The sequence below is a fragment of the Miniopterus natalensis genome, chromosome 2, assembly GCF_054644295.1.
Source record: "Miniopterus natalensis isolate mMinNat1 chromosome 2, mMinNat1.hap1, whole genome shotgun sequence".
Lineage (NCBI taxonomy): Eukaryota > Metazoa > Chordata > Mammalia > Chiroptera > Miniopteridae > Miniopterus > Miniopterus natalensis.
Window position 1 is genome coordinate 171719326 of NC_142082.1, and position 17295 is coordinate 171736620.

Genomic DNA, 17295 nt, shown 5'->3' on the forward strand with positions numbered 1-17295 from the left:
GAGCACCTACTTGTCGGCTTGCCAAACCCCTTCCTCTCTCTCACGTCCAGGAGTGCTTTCTAGAACACAGGGGAGGAGCTCCCCAGTCAGCGCTGTCATTGTCTCGGTTGCATGCAGGGTAACTGGAAGCAGAGGAACCTTAATTTATAGCATCTAGGCTTTGGCTCTGAAGACCGCCACTGAACTGGTAAACTCTGATTATAGCCTTTTAAAATGCACTTTTTTCCCTGAGCTGAGTGAGAAGGGTCTTCTGAACTAGTATCAATAAAATGCTCTCTAATGGGATCCCTGACACCAGAAGTCACCACTGATGCCAATGTAATTACCACCTCTGGACTCGGCTTTGCCAGGCAGCACAGATAATCACCTTCGACCACAGGCTGATGATTAGCCAGTCAGTCAATGGACACTGAGTGCTCATGGAAGTTCCACAGGGGTGGCAGGGAAGAGAAGACCCTATAATGACGTGTCCTCAAGGCACTTCAAATTAAAAGGGGTTACGGATGCAGAGGGGGAAGGAAAGCGAAGAGTCACACAGATCCCAAGGCAAATAATAAACATATCATTCTCAGTTGCATAGAGAGGGCCCTGGAGATCCAAGTTGGATTGGAATAAAAATGGACTCTCTCGGCTCTGGCCCATGATGACTTCCCTGGTTTTGAGTATTACCTCTTTTCGTTTTTGCCCTCTGCCCCCCAATGACTGGATATGTCTCTATGATAATTACATGCTGTTCCATTTGCCTGAAAGGCTGCCCCGTCCCTCAGCCCTTGTCGGGCTGAGAGTTTCCCCAATCCATCAGGAGTTAGCATAAGCCTGGCCTCTGCCAGTGAGCTTTGCCTGAGTTGCTAGTTTTGAATGCCTCCACCCTCCACTGAATTAGAGTTCCCATCAGCTACAGCCCTGGCGGAATCTCACTGTTTTCGTGTTTATTTCTCCAGTACATTGAAAGCTTCATGAGAAGACAGGCTGGGTATAGCATTCACTCCAAAATAAGTAAAATAGCTCATATATGTAAAATGCTTAGATCAGTACCTGGAATATAAGCACTCTATAAGCGTTTATCATCATCATCCTCATCCTCATGACCAATCTCTGTATTTAGGGGCCTCGCCTAATGTCTGGCACATGCGAGTGACAGCCAAGCAGATGCTTCTTCACTGGAATTTTGGAGCACTTCAAGCCAGCTGAGCTGTAAGGAGGAGGCTGACAGCAGTCGTGGTTCCAAGGTGAGAGCGAGAATGGTGTCTGTAGGTGCTGGTAACTGAGAGCAACGGATCTCTTCGAAGAAGCAAAGAATCTAATGGTGGATGCATTTAGGTTGGGAGGGTAGGAGGGTATCATAGGTGATGTGAAACTATTGAAAACAGATTCGTTGTCAGCTTTGAGACAGTACACTGGCCCTCAGAAAGATGGGCTTGTTTGGAGAAACACTTAATGTAACTCAAGGAACTTCAATTTCTTTCAAGATTGTCTAGAAATAGAAGGCCACTCAGTCAGACAGAGGTCTCCACGCTCATCCTTGCTGTCTGTACGTGTGACGTGCATGTGAGTGCTGCCATCTGGGCGAGCCTATCTGGGCACAGGGGTGGATCACTGGTCTGTCTTTCCGTGTGGTGCATGCATAGCATCTGAACCACGACTTCACAGGTAGGCAACACTTCCATTCACAGTGGCATCACATGAATGCTAGGATTGTTGTCAGGTCAGCGTCCCTTCTGTTCCTCAAGCACTACGTGCATTTTGCAATCTCACCACCTTTGTTCATGATTCCATTCAATCTTATATCATTGACCCTGCTCTTCACAGTTTACACAAAACTCACACAAGCCCACTTTCTCCAGAGAGGCCTCTCTGATCAATCCAGCTCACAAATATCTCTTCCTTCTCAGGACACACAGAAATTCATAAATCCTAACACTTATTTCTCCCATAGTTGCATTCTATGCTGTGAAAACATTCACACTGCTGTCCTTGATTGCTACTTGAACATGTATTGCTATTTCGCTGTTAGGTATGCCAGTCTTAGCTCCCTGAGTGGACTGCAGGATCTTTAACAGGAGCCTATAGGATGCCTCTCTAGTCTCCACCGCAACTGGCAGTTTGATGAGTATAGTAGGCACTCAATAGATGTTTCCTTAGGAAAGAATGGATGAACTTCCCAGGAATCCATTCAAAAAGATTTTCCTGGGAGCCCCCTTGCAAATGCTTATCTATTTTCTACTTTAGATTGTCAACACATGTTAAAGAATAAAAGATGCAGGTTTGAAACACATAGATTTATATTTTAAAATGCTACAGTCTTCACCATCTGGGTTTGTTAATATACTTTATAGTCCGGATGCAAGTTTACTAGTTATACTTGAGGACAAAACTGTTAGACTCTTTGGCATTAAAATATTCTCATAAAAATTAATTATCACAATTTTATCAACCATAGTGAAGGGAACATTTTATTGCTGTGAGCAGGTGGGTGTCCTTGGGTATTTCTTAGAGAAAACACTAAATGCCATCTAGTTCCTTGGAAGTCCCACAGTGCCCTGCCAAGAGCATTGCACTACCACATGGCCTGCAAGGCTCAGTTCTTTCAGTGAAAATGCAGTCAGTTAATCAAGGTCTGTGGTGAGTAGAGTGAATTAAGGTGACATAACTTTCCAGCACCCTTTAGAGTTATTTGATATAAGGTCACTGAGATAGGTGGGTTTGGGGTATTTCGGTGTCCGTAGCATAAATCATGTAAGCATTTTCCCTGTATCCCATGTATTATGAGGGCAAGAGCAGTGGCACCTTGTAGCAATTTCCGTGTATCATTGTGCTGTCAGTAATTGCAAGTGGCTTTGCCAGCTAAATGGCACAAGCAATCCTGTCACCGTCATGATTCACTGCCTACTGGAAGCACACGGCTAGCCTTAATCTAACTCTCACCAGAACTCTGGGAGCCACGTGCTATCATGTCCTGCTTGTACTTGGGAAACTGATGCTCACGGAGTGAAGTGACCGGCGCAGGTGGCAGAAGGAGCAAGGCTATGAAAGCAGCTCCGAGAGCGATCATCTTTCCAACTCCTGCTGGGCACGGCACGGTGGCTGCAGATCTCAAATGCGCCCCCAGCGCGGCCCTGGAATCCCACTCCCTCTTCCCAGTAAAGCCTGCTCCCCACTTTCTGAAATGCCTCTTTACTATCTCCTATACCTTCACATCTTCCACACTCTTGTCTCATAATCCACGGGAAAACAGAAACCATGGGAGGGAACATAGAAACATACCTTCATGTTCTCACCCCCCGATATACAAACCATATGGTTCCCCTCCCCTGTCTCCCCTCCTGTTACAACAGGAACGTCCTCAAAGACAATTCCTCCGCTCGTCTCTGGCTCCCAGACTCTCTCCATCCGGCCAATCGCTCTTTCTTCTCCAAATCGATATCTCCCTTTCTACTGGATTATTCCTTTCCATAGCCAAACATGACTCCAATCTCTCCTTGTCGAAAATCTCTCTGACCTTCAAATCACCCTTTGGCTACTTGCTTGTTTCTGTGTTTCCATTCTCGGCAAAATTCTTTCCAGAGCTGTCTGCTCTACGCCTCCTTCAGTCCAATGCAATGTGGTTTCTGCACCCCTTACCCCGCTGAATGGGCTCTCGTCAAGTTCTCCAGCGGCCTCTAAGCTGCCGAATCCAGGGGCCACCTCTCCAGTCTTATCTCACTTGATCTCTCGTCATCATTTTAACCTACTGATCGCTTTCTGGTGAAACAAGTTTTGGGGGAAAGATGTCTCCACTTTTAGACACTTGAAGTTTGAGGAGTCAGTACAATACAGGAAATAAAGGACTCCTGCCTGTGTCCAGTATGAATGAGGTCACCTAAGGTGACTGTGTGGAGTGAGAGGAGAGGAGGGAAAGGGCCAAACCCTAGGGGACAGGCAGAGGCAGGGTGGTCTACCAAGGAGCCAGAGAAGTGCTGGCTCCTGGGGCAGCAGATGCCAAGGACAGGGAAGCTGCGGAGAAAAAGAGTGGCCATAGAAGCCAAATTCCTCTTCGTAGCCAAAGTGCATGGCTTGCAGATGGGGTATACAAGCCAAAGAGGGAGAAGATAAGGGCTGGAAGGAACATCTTGCATTTTGGGAACTAGGAGCTCACTAGTCACCATTTACAGATAACTTCAGGAGGCCGACAGAGGCAAACTGCATGGGGCCTGACTACTGAGGCGAGGGGCAAGCCCGGGAGCGTAGACATTTGAGAAGCTGGGTTGTGGAGGGGGGTAGGGGGGATGAGCATGTAGCATCTTGAGCAGACACAGGACTGAGGGAGGGAGTTGAAAACAACCAGGTTATGAAAGGCTTGTTCAGAGATGGCAAAGAAGAAGGTTTACCTACTTTCATACCTCTTATGCTAACTGAAAATAGAAGTTATTTATTTGGTGTGTCCTGAGTCAATTGAGATAACATATGCATAAAAGTTCTGAAGACTATAAAGTGCAATAGGAATTTAATATGGTATTATTTCCACTAAGAATAATTACTTGCCTACTAGGAAAAATCACATTTTTTGACTGGATAATATAGCCTTTGTCCAAATCCCCAGCCCTTCTCCACCCCCACCCCCCACCCCCAACCTCATTGTTATGTATTCTGTGGTTTGTAAGTGATTGGATTGGTACGAATGACATTTTGCTTGCTTCCTTTTGAAAGAGGGATTTCTGGAGTAGATGTTGGCCAGCCTGTCTGCTTCTGTTCCCTTATTCTGAGCTGGCAGACAGCTAGACGGGCTATATAATTGCAGAGGCCTGATGAATACTAAGTGCTCAGCTTCTTCTTTACAGCATTACTCCTTTCTGATAAAAGGATGTATAAATCCTGTCAAATAAACTCGAGTTACTTTAGATTCTAGGCCTCTTATTCCAAGATCTCCTTCACAACTCTGGAAGGACAAACCTAATTCTTCTTGCCAGCCATCTAAACAGACACTGACTTATACACCCAAGATGTTCCACAATGCTTTGGATATGAATCCTAATCAGCTTCGCTCAGTCTGACAGAAGGTAAAAGTTTAGCCATCTGAAATGCAATTTTGTGAACTCAAAGGGCAGAAATCCATGACCCGATATTAAGAGGCCTGTATTAAGAGGCCTGTATTAACTATTCACTGTATTTTTCTCTCCTCCTAATGTGCCTCTGTGATTTATAAGTACAGACAGAAGGGCTCTTCTTTCTCAATATTCTTTTAGATTACGTGCTCTTAAATGAATGGATAGTTCCCAACATCTATGATATGCACACAGACGAGATTAGGAAGTCTGGGATGATGTCGGGTACACGGATGCAATGACCTATCAGGTATTGTTTCTACATCTCTCTAGCTTGAGATTTTTTGTGGATAAAAATGTGTAGCAATTCATAATGGCAACTCATCATACCTTGGAAAGAATTAGACGGAAAAGGGCAAAGCATGTGCTCCATGAACTGCTCCTGCTCTGAGGCAGTGTCTCCTGTATACACGGAATGACTCCCACTCAGAGTCTGAGGACAGGCCTGGCCTGGAGGTGCAGCTGCACGTTTATAACCCTGGGTGTGCAGGGAAGTTTTCTCAGTCGGGCTGCCCCGTCTCTGCATGACACAAGGTCCTTCTCTCCCCTCTCCTCCTGGCTCTCCTCTGAATCATCACCCCTCCAGGAAGAAGAAATGCTGATGCTCTTTGTGTTTGTCGGGAACACATACCTTTCTCAGTTCACGTACATTATGTTGCCCCAGCAACACAGTCAATAAACTACTTTTTTCCCCTTCGGACTCAGATTGACCTGGGTTTGAAACTTGAGTGCTTTGGGCCAGATAGTTAGTCTCTAAGTTTTGTCATTTGTAAAACTGGAAGAACACTACGTACTTGGTAACGTGTGTGGGAGAGGTAAATATAACGTATGTAAAAAAGCATGAAACAAGTTCTGATAAATAGTAGTTATTAAGTTGGCTATATTTCCTTTCTTTCCTATAAAACACTACTGATCTAATCCTCAATTCCCTTGGGACTCTCCTACCAACCATAAGGATGACAAACAAATGAATAGTTCTTATAAATGTGATTGATTTCGAAACTAGCAGGGCTGCAAAGTAAATTGGAAAGAGCATTGGGCTAGAGAGGTAGGAAGTTCGTTCTTGCTTTGCTGGTTCTCATATTAACTAGCAGTGTGACCTTGTAAATGATCACCCACACATGCAAAGCTGTAAGTTCTCAGGAAGATTGCAATTATCAGTAATGAAAGAGTAATATCAGGTTTGCTAAACATTTAAAATCTCACGTGAATCTCAATTAGATCAGGCATTTATTGCATGACTATTATGGACTGTGCTTGGTAACGGGAGGGCTAACAAACAAAGGATTCACATGCACATGCATTTACAGGGGACTGTTATGGGCTGACCTTTGTTCCCTCCGGATTTATAAGTTTAAGTCCTAATCCTCAATACCCCAGAAAGTGACCTGATTTGGAGATAAAGTCTTTACAGAGGTAATCAAGTTAAAAATGAGGTCAGTAGGGTGAGCCTTAATCTAATATGACTGGTACCTTGTAAGAAGAGGAAATTTGGACACAGAGGTAAAATGATGGGAAAACACAGGGAGAGAACTGCCATCTCCAAGCCAAGAAGAGGGACCGAGAATAGACACCCCCCCCCCCCCCCCCACAGCCCTTGAAGAATCAACCTTGCTGACACCTTGATCTTGGACTTCCCAGTCTCCAGAACTGTGAGACAATATATTTCTTCTGTTTATGCCACCTAGTTTGTAGCACTTTGTTATGGCAGCTCTAGCAAATTATACAAAGACCTATTATGTGCTGGTGACTGGGATAACAACACAGGGCAAGGAGTTAGGGAAAGAAGCAGATCAGTCAGCCCTGTATGAGAAGCCTGCTCCAAAAGACGTGTATCCAGGGTGCCAAGGGAGGCCAGCGAAGGATAGCTGAGCAACACGAAAGAATTTGTTAAAGCCTCCCCAGAAGGAACCTCTGAGCTGGGGCTTTGAAGGAAGAGTTGCCCAGGGTCAGGATGAGTGCAGGAAGGCAGCGTCCTGGGCAGAGAACAGTGTGCACCGGATGAATGTGTGCAGAGACATGGATTTGCGAGCAGTGTGGCACAGTTGTAGGACTAAGTCATTCAGCATGGCCAGAGCTTATGGGGGTTAAGAGATGAAGCTGGAGAGGTGGGCAGGGTCCAGATCGATGGAGGAAGGCTCCACAGAGCAGGAGGAGGGACCAAGGCCTTCAGGAATGGGTCTTTGTGGAATAGACAATTCGGAAGATGTAGGCTATGTGAGGTAGGAGGGCAATTGACCAAAAGCGAAGGTAGATATTGGTTTGGCAGCGAGGGTTCTATCTGGTTGAAGTAGAGGCTCTCTTGGGAAGCAGAGGGGATGAGGTGGGAAGGGAAGGAGAGTGAGATAAAGAAGTCCCTCAAAGGACCAGAGGTATGACAAACTGGGAGTGCTTCGCGGGCAGGGCCAGGGTCTTGTTCAGAGTCTGCAATCTAACAGGGGCTCTGTGAACCTGTGCTGAATGAAGGAAGGGTGGAATGATGAAATAATGTGGTCTTAGTGAAACGAGCAGGGCCTTGTAGGTCCTTTTTTGGTTTGGTTTTGAAATCCAGGCGGCGCGGGCAATTTCCTTTCACCTTTCTGAGTCTCATTCTCTTCGTTTATCAATAAAGGGATCATAAAACTTAGTGACAGGGATATGGTAGGACTTTCATGAGATAATTTATATGAAATGGAAGAGAAGGGAAGAATTCCAGCCAATCAGTATTTACTGAGATGCTTCTGTGTGCCAGGCACTGTGCTAGGCTTTAGGAACACAGAGACAGGCAAGACCCCGGCCCCTCCTCTAAGGAACTCACTTTCTAGGTGGGCAGCAGGCGCGTGAACAGTTAACAGAACTGCAGTGCAACCTGATTAGGCCCAGGGTGGTGTCAGGGAGCACTTCGGGGAGGAGTGACGCTTAAGCTGAACCCCGAGCAATCTGCACGGCTAGGTGAAGAGGAAGAGGGAGGAACTCCAAGCAGAGGGAGCAGCGGGCTTCCTCTGCAGCTGTGTTTTCCCAGTTCCTTTGCCTGTGCGGTTCCCTTGCTGAAAATACACTCCAGGCTGATTGGCTGCAGCAAGAACACCCTCTCTCCCTCTCGTCAAGGCTCCCGAAGGCTGCATCTTGAAGTCTGAAGATCCTCGGCTGCTGCCTGGGTTCTCCCGAGACCAACAGGCCTCCAGGAGCCTGCTGCGGCCACCTGCCCGATCGCCCCGCGGCCCTCCTCCGTCGCTCTCTCCTTCCTTCCCCTCAGCCTCTGTGCTCTCCCTTCCTCTTTTCAGCACATGTTTCCCGTGTCTACACAGGCAAGCCATGGGTTGTACCTGAAGATACGGAGGATTCAAGTGTATTCCTAATTCTCAAGGAGTTAAAAAGGTGCACGGGGGTGGCAAACTATGACCCAGTGACCGAATCTGCCTGTTTTTGTAAATGAAGTTTTACTGGAACACGGCCATGCCCATCATTTACGTATTGTCTGCGGCAGCTTTCATGCTACAAAAGCAGAGTTGAATAGTTGCAACAGAGACCACGCGGCGTCCAGAGCCGAAAATATTTACTACCTGGCCCTCTAGGGAGCAAGTCTGCCACCCCCTGCTCCAGTGTGTGTGTGTGGCAGAGGCGGTGGGGCCCGTGGACAAGTAAATAGGGTAAGACAAGTGGTAAGACACGAACGACAGAAGAAGGGTCCATAACCCATACTCGGAGGGTCAGGGAAGAAGTGACACCTAAAAGAAGTGACAACTATGCTAAGAATTCAAGGGTAAAGAGGAGTTTAGAGGGGAAGGAAGGTCATTCCTGGCAGAGAGAACAGCCTGTGCAAAGGCCAGGCAAGGAGAGAAAATATGCAGTTCCCTAGAACTGGTCAGAGAGGAAATGCTAACAGATGAGGCTGGAGAAAAGGGGGGTTGAGGTTTGGCAAGAAGCAGCTCACAGATGACTTAAAAGAGGACAATTTTAGCAGAAGAGTTGGGAAGCAGGCAGGATTATAAGGGTTACCAGGTGACCAGAAGTGAGAAAATGAAGGTCGCTGCCATTGAACACTGGTTTGAGAGAGACTGTCTTTTTAAAGCAAAGAAATATGATTGTGGCTGGATTTCCTAAAATGAGTCTGTAATTCCATGGTTTTAATACATTTTCTGATTCATGAACTAAATTACTCATCCCAAATACCTGGTCACGGGGAGCAACAGTGAAGATCAAATCATGCAAACCATGCCACGTGACTAAATTAAAGGACCATGCCCGTGAGCGTCAGTGAGTAATGGGAGTGGTAGTGCTCCATTATCAGAAAATGGGGCAGCATATTTTAATGCTTAAAAATGTAATAGGAGGAACTTCCAGGTGGACGAAAAAAAGGCTCTCCTTTGTATCACCAGGTTAGAACTGTGGCTAATGTCATTTCCGAGAGCTACTCTGCAAAGGTGGTCATCCCTGAACATGCCCTGGTGTCTGACTTTCTCCCGCACAAGCAAGCAATCAGTGTCCCTCGAGGCTAATGAGATCTACAGGAAGAATTAATAGCCCTGCCAGCACCAGTGCTGTACCCTGCATCTTTAAAGAGCTCAAAATATTAAATAACAAGCCCAAAGAACCTTGCTCCCAGATCCTCATTAGATTGATTTTACAGATGAGTAAACTGAATCATAGAGAGGCAAGACAGTGGAAATGAGAAGTCTTTCTTTAGTTTCTCTCACACCACGATGAGGCTGTTGCCCATCAGATTTCTAATTAAGCTGTTGTCCAGAAAAAGAGTAACTCCCCTCCTGGCTTTGACTCTTGAATAACAACAGATTTTATTTTATTTTTAAAAATTTTTACTGACTTGCTCGGCTGGCAGTGGTTGAGTGTTGAGCTATGAACCAGGAGGTCATGCTTCGATGCCCGGGGTTGTGGGCTTGATCCCCAGTAGAGGGCGTGCAGAAGGCAGCCGATCAATGATTCTCTCTCATCATTGATGTTTCTGTCTCTCTCTCTCTCCCTCCCTTCCTCTCTCTGAAATCAATAAAAAAACATAAATTTTTTTTTTTTATTGAATTCATTGAGGTGACATTGATTAATAAAATTAGATAGGTTTCAGGTGTACAATTCTATAACATATCATCTGTATATTGCATTGTGTGTTTACCACCTCAAGTCAAGCCTCCTTCCATCACCATTCATCCCCCTTTTGGATACCAACAGATTTTAAATGCCTGTAGTTGAAAAACACAATGTCCTCTTTTTTTCTTCTTTTTTTTCAAAAGTGGGTGTGTAACTACTTGCCTAAATAAGTTTGAAAAATTACAACTGTACTTTCAACATAAAGCAACCCACTCAACTCAAGAGTCTCACCTGTTTCTGCAACAGGAAGGTGTAGAGAGCGTGGAAGGTGTTTTTTTCTCTTGTACCTTTAAATCTCAGTAATTAACTCTCAGAGAGTGAGAGATAGAAACATCAATGATGAGAGAGTCATTGATCGGCTGCCTCCTGCAGGCCCCTGACTGGGGATCAGCCCGCAACCCGGGCATGTGCCCTGACCGGGAATCGAACCACAATCTCCTGGATCCTAGGTCGATGCTCAATGGCTGAGCCACACTCAGCCAGGCTATAAAATTTTCTTAAACAATATCTGGAGCAAGGAATCATCATGGGGGTTATTAGTCTTACCCTGTAGGGACAATTCATTTTTTTGCTTTACAAGTTTAACTTCTTACTTGGATGATCATGATTTGATGCTAAGATACTTAAAAGGTCATTTTATCGGGTCAACCACAAATGGTGCTCTCATTACAGAAAAGTTATATAAAAGATGAAAAGAGAAGCGAGTCCATTAGCATGAAAAATGCACCACAGAAAATGGGGGAACTTTTCAGTTACATACTTGTAAGATGAAGCTTGCTCAAATCTTTTGTTCAGATGGGGGGCTTCCAAGAGCTCTGAGGCTCCACGCCAGAGTCTAACAGACATTACTCTCTTTGACCTTCAGCAGGTCTTCTATGAACGCTACCCACCCAGGTGTACAACAATGCCAGTTCACGTGAGGTTCCTGGTATGATTTTTATTTCTTACTCCATAAGGGCTGCATTTGAACATTTTAATAATGGTGAAGCGTTCCTAGTCAACCTAGAGGGCAATGGGTAGAAACAGAGTAGGTGCTAAAAACAGATAATTTGGTATGTCATCCTCCCCACCCCACCCCATTTTTAAATCCTTACCCAAGGATATGTTTATTGATTTTAGAGAGAGGAGGAGGAAGGTGGAGTGAGAGAGAAACATCAGTGGGAGGGAGAAACATCAACCGACTGCTTCCCTTATGAGCCCCGACTGGGGACCAAACCTGCAACCTCGGTGTGAGCCCTGACCAGGAATCAAACCCGCGACCTTTTGGGGTACGGGACGGCACTCCAACCAGCTGCACCGCCTGGCCAGGGCTTTCCCCCTTTCGAGGTGAGGTGACAACTGTAGCTGTCAGCCAGTTACCCCGTGAGGCTCTGAGTGGGTCCTCCCTCAAATAACGTGAACTTCTTAATCGAGTCTCTGGTTTACGGAATGACTGTACCTCGGCCAGTGTTCTGGTGTTATCCGTATCTTTATTTTCCACACGCTACCACAGATCTCAGCTCGTCATTGCTCACTGCAATTTGTTGCTGGAAAAGCAACACTAGTAAGTAACCCTGTCCCTAGCATGTAGCAAATGTTCAGGGAGTATTTGTTGCAGGAATGAATGAAGGGTGCCAGTGCTCCGTGTTCCCAGTGGCAAAGCAAGGCCCCCAGGTTAAAAATGAGGCTGGAGGTCCACCTACAACAATCCGCTGGGCATCCAGTGCTTACGGGTGATCTTTACGTGCACAGCATTATGCTAGGGGTTGTGAGAGAGGCAAGGAAACTGGGTGAAAGAGGTGAAGGGATTAAGAAACGGTAGCTACAAAATAGTCTCGGGGATGGCATGTAAGTAAAGCATAGGAATTACAGTCAATAATGTGGCAATAACTACGTATGGTGCCAGTTGGGGTACTGGAAATATCGAGGGCAACACTACGTAAAGTATATGATTGTCTAACCACTAAGCTGTACTCCTGAGACCAACACACAATAATAAAAGGAAAAAATAAATAGCAGTGACAAATCTTTCAGGAAAAAAAAATAACAAAGAAAAGTGAATGCACAGAACTTGGACTTGAAGCTTCCTGTCTAGCTGAGGAGACAAGATGTACACAGGCGAACACATAACTCCTAATTCCCGAGGTGAATGATGGCATGCCAAAGCTAATTTTTCATACCAAATACAACCACTGCATGAGTTCAGAGACGAGAGAGGCCGCTGAGGACAGGAGTCGTTAAGGAAAGTTACAGAAACAAGGCAGGAATTGAGTTAGACCTTTGAGGATGAGAAGGGGAAGGAAGGGAAACAGCTGTCTGGAGAGGGGAGGCTGGCGAGTACAAATGAGCTGTCATCAGGACGACAATCGAGAGTTTGAGACTTAAAATGAAGGAAGCAGTCATCAGACTTGGAAAAAAAGACATGATGATAGAAACATATATGATAAGGAAGTAAATACGTATGTGCATGTTGTAGGGTAATCATTTCACACCTAAACTCCTTGGTGAAATAAACAGTAACTTTGAAACTTAGATACCCTCTATGGTTGCAAACTTGAGCAAAACAGGTGGATGGCATAGGGCCCCGGCTGCACTCCCAGGGGCCAGTGCGTAGCAGGCAGACAGGCTAACTAGGGGGGAGCTGATGTATGGCTCGAAGGGGATGAACAGGTGGGCGGGGGACTGTGTGGCTTTCAGCAAAGGATTCTGTGCTCCAGGGGCTCAGGATTGCAGCATAGCTCTGACTTCCCCAAAGTCCTACATGACCTGATGTACTTCTGTAGCTATTCATTGATTGTATCAGTTTCCATTTATCTTATATATTTAAGGACACACAAGGGTCCAAGCTGTGTGCATAACTATTCTGCAGACCAGAACCAGATCCATAAAGAAAAAGTTTGGAATTTTGACTTTCAGATCCACATATCAATAAAATCAGGGATAAGTATTAGAGACCAAAGGAGAAGCAATGATTGACAGAAATTTAAAAATAAATGGGGGTCCTTGCCCAGCTGGCATGGCTCAATGGTTGAGCATCTACCCATGAACCCGGAGATCATGGTTCGATTATCAGTCAGGCCACCGCCTGGGTTGAGGGCTTGATCCCCAGGAGGGGGTGTGCAGGAGGCAGCCGATCGGTGACCCTCTCTCATTATTGATGTTTCTGTCTCTCTCTCTCTCCCTCTCCCTTCCTCTCTCTCTGAAATCAATGAAAAACACACACACCACATAATAAATGGGGGTCCTTCTTTTCTAACCATGTCTAGGAATTGATGTAAGAAATCTTTAGTAAAGTTAATCACAGCAGTGTAGATACATCACCCACATATTGTGTTTATGTGTGAGAGTATGTAGAACCGAATGAGCAAAACAATTTTGTTAAAGATTTCAATAAACACTTCGAAAGTGACTTATACGGACCCTTTAAAGCTCCCGTTCATTATTGGAGTACCGGTTAAATGAAAAACCAACTCCTGAGAATGTTCCCCAAGTAAAGGATAGCTATGCATGGATGTACTACTATGATGTTTTAACTAACATTAATTATATCCTTTTGATGTCTCTACTGTCTTGCTCTCAAAAGCTAATAAGACCTGCACTACATCATAGTTAATAGGAGTGTGGTGCTTGTTGCTTAGGCAACAGGATGAATAAATGCAGGTCAGAATGTGCCTCAAGAAAAACAAAAGCTAGGATATGATGCTGAGTGGAGACTGAGCAGGTCTAACAGATTTCCACCACATTAATGAAATCTGTTTTTTAAAGTGGGCTGATCATATCCGTGCGCTTTAAGTTCGTAATGAAATAAATTAGATTATGGAGATCAAGAAATAGTTTTTATAAAGGCAAAACTGATTTTAATGATAGTGGTAGCAAATAAATGGTAGACAACAGCATATAAAGCAATAACCGATGACACCATTTTATGATTAACTTCATTTTCATAATTAACTAATTCCTCTAAATGATCATTCAAAGTAGTTTTTTTAAATGGATTCTATCCCATGAAGAAAGTGTTTGGCTGACTGATCCGAATTCACCATGTTTTCTTAATTCCTGGAAAATTATCCACAATACTCGGAATACTTGGAACTGAAAAAACAAAGACAATGATCTATGGAGAAGACGGGACCTTGGATTTGTCACGTAGGGACAGGGTTTTTGCCTCCCGGGTCCATTTTGGAGTGCTCATACATATTTCATTCATGAATGTTTCTAACGATCTCCAAATGCTTGTTTGAAACCTGTTTGATTAACCTTTCAGTTCCAGGCTTTCAAAAAGGGATTATGTTTGCCAAGAAGTGTTTAACATTCAGAGGAAAATCATGCTGAATTAAAATCTTTCAAAGCAGCCAAATATTCCAGAGAATCTGAAAACCCACCTAACTTCTCATGGGACCAGAATAAATTTCAATGAGGGTTTGTGGAGTGGGAAAGAGAAGGTCTTATCTCGAGTAGAGTTGGGGAGAAAGAAAACTTATCAAAATGTGCAGTCAACAGAAGTAAAGACCCGAAGACTTTCATTCTGTTGGACAGTTCCTCTAAATCTTGGTGACACCTTTGTAGTCTCCTAAATCTATCCTAAATCTGCTCAGTGTCCTAAGACTCTCACGGCAATTGGAGAAATTTCACTTTTTTTCTTATTTCAATACCCACAGTATCTCCTTATCTAATAAGTGATGGTTATTCTTAAACATGATAAAAATAACAGTAGCTGCATATCTCATTGCAAAAAAGATAGGTTCCTAAATTCTATGTACACAGTTACTTCAAGCTCATATGTCTTGATATGTCTTCAAAAGCTCCTGGGGCTTACACATTTTGGGAGCAGAGGCAGAAGTTCAACAATCTGAGTAATCTTCAAATCTGTAATAGTTAAGTCAGACTTGGAAGAAAATAATCTCCCATGGAGATAAAAAGACTTGACTAGCTTTTGGGGTTTTGTTATCAATTCTGGGATTAATAAGCTTCAGGTGCTGGCCCCAGCATTTCATTTAGAAATAGCTATTAATTATTTCTGCCTTTCAGTGCTACCTGCCTATATTACAAAGCTCTCTCTAAATTGAGGGATGGGCAATATGTGTGCGATGGGACCTTAAAAGCAAGGAAAGGTAATGGGGATGGTGACGTCGCTTAACAAGGGCGAGTGATGAGCACCGGGGGAGGCATGGAAATGATTAGAAAGCTGTGCTGCGGGTCTGTGCCTCTCCCCACCCTTCCTTACCTGTATCCGCCACACTGAGAAGTTTGCACACACCGGGTTTAGGCTGCACGCAGACCAGCACTCAGAGGTACACGAATGCACCCCGTCCATTAGCCTCTCTTTCTGAATATTGACAGCTAACCCACGGAAGTGTTTGTTTTCTACCTAAAGTAACAACCAGTGCTTCCATGCTCCTCAGTCAGCACGTGTAAGTGAGCGACTGCTCTCCATAACTGACCATCCGAAGCAGTTTGCTAGGGAACCGAAACGGTTGTCCACACAATTTGAACTGCTCATGGGATGGTGATCAGGCAAGAAATGATCACACCGTAAACACAATAAACTGTCAATTAATCACTGACTGCTGATGCTCAGATAAAATCACACGTTTTTAGGAATCTAGAGTCAACGGGAGAGGGCTATCGTCTCCCTGGGTATCCTGAGATTGCAAATGTATAAAAACCACACAAAGAATGACAGGGAGAACAGAAACGTTAATCTCCTCTCCCTGCCTATAAAGAGTCCCCTCCGCGGTTCACTCATCTCGTCCAGCGCCTATGGATGCCTACAGACCTCATTTCTCAGCAAGCGTCTCTACGGCCCCGGTTAAGTTCAGTCGGGAGGGCATCCGATTTCCCGATGCGGCTACACATATAAAACTGACCGCTTTGGGTGCAAATCAGGCTGCCCCTGAGCCGTGTCAGACACAGAAGAAGCAAAGACAGACAAAAGGCAGCCCCGCGGACACAGAGCGCGTCTTACCATGAACTGCACATTGTCGAAGCCGTTAGCCATCAGGTGGTTCTCGTACTGAGGGAGCCCAATGCTCTCCAACCATTGTCCCACTGTTTGGACGGGGCATCTGGGTCCTGTAAGGGGATGAAGAGGGAAGCGTTTGAGCAGGGAGTAGCCGTCCACGGGGTAATAGCGGTAGTCCTGGGCTGAGAGGTGGCATTGCCACATCATGCTCCTGGGAAAGTTGCTTTCAAAGGAGCCCGCCAGCTTGACAGATCAGCGTTCCGGCGGCGAGAGAGCAAAGTCAGAAGTGAGACATAGTTTGCCAGGCAGGCGGCGGAGGGCGGCTGGATCCTAGCTGCACATTTCTTACATATTAATCTTCCCTAGCGCCCAGGACGCGGTGCAGCCCCGAGACCAGGCGGCGGCGGAGGGCATGGCAGGCTCGGCTCGGCGGGCGCTCGGGTGGCGGGGGCTCCGGGAGCGCGGCCAGGGTCCCCTTAGCGCGCACTCCCCCTCTCCTGGCAGGCGGCTCGGCGCCCCTGCACCGCCCAGCCCGGGCTGCACCTCGCGTTTTCAATAATAGCCAGCAGATAAGGCAGGGTTTTTTTTTTTTTTTGTCTGCAGGCTGTAAGCTGCTTCCTCCTACACACCCATCCAAGCGTCAATCTTGAATGAGGAGAGCGGTCAAAACAAATGCAGAAAATAGCAAGATTCAGAAGCAAACCAAAGTGCTTAAATCGGAATCGAATCCTCACACCGGTTATACGTTCCAGAGCTATTTGTTGGGGAATTTTACGTTTCAAAAGGCACCAGGAAATGCAAAGCTTTAACTCGAGCTTCTAGCGGAGCTCACTCCAGGTTCCCCTTCCCTTTTTCTTCCCTTCCCTTTCTTCTTTTTAAAATGCGGCACGGATAAATGGTTCTGATCTAAAGCTTTACAGTGTTTGGGGAATAATTATGCTCTTTCTTACCCAAGGCCGTATCAAAAGGAACCTCTCTGAGATTCTTTCTTTTTTTCATTTTTGAATTACTGCAAAATACAGAAACTGCATCGCAATCTTGAAGTCAAGATAATTCATTTCTCGTTTGCATGGCTCCTTCCAAACAAAAATATTATTAGGAGCACGAAGTACTTTCCCCCTCTGATATTTATAACCCCGTCTGCCAGGGTTGCCATTCTAAATTAGCTGTAAAGGTAACCTTACTGGGGAG

General features: G+C 45.3%; 1 protein-coding gene across 5 annotated transcripts in view; it reads right to left on the reverse strand.

Moving 5' to 3' along the window:
- ANKS1B (ankyrin repeat and sterile alpha motif domain containing 1B) overlaps positions 1-17295 on the reverse strand; it is a 693028-nt gene that overhangs the window by 299959 nt on the left and 375774 nt on the right. For 4 of the 5 annotated variants that reach the window (XM_087814846.1, XM_087814845.1, XM_087814848.1 and 1 more), the window contains exon 15: positions 16108-16214. In XM_087814846.1, the coding sequence (XP_087670972.1) occupies positions 16108-16214 (107 nt within the window). Of the gene's footprint in view, positions 1-16107; positions 16413-17295 lie in introns of those variants that run through there. The other variant, XM_087814849.1, reaches the window with a different exon arrangement.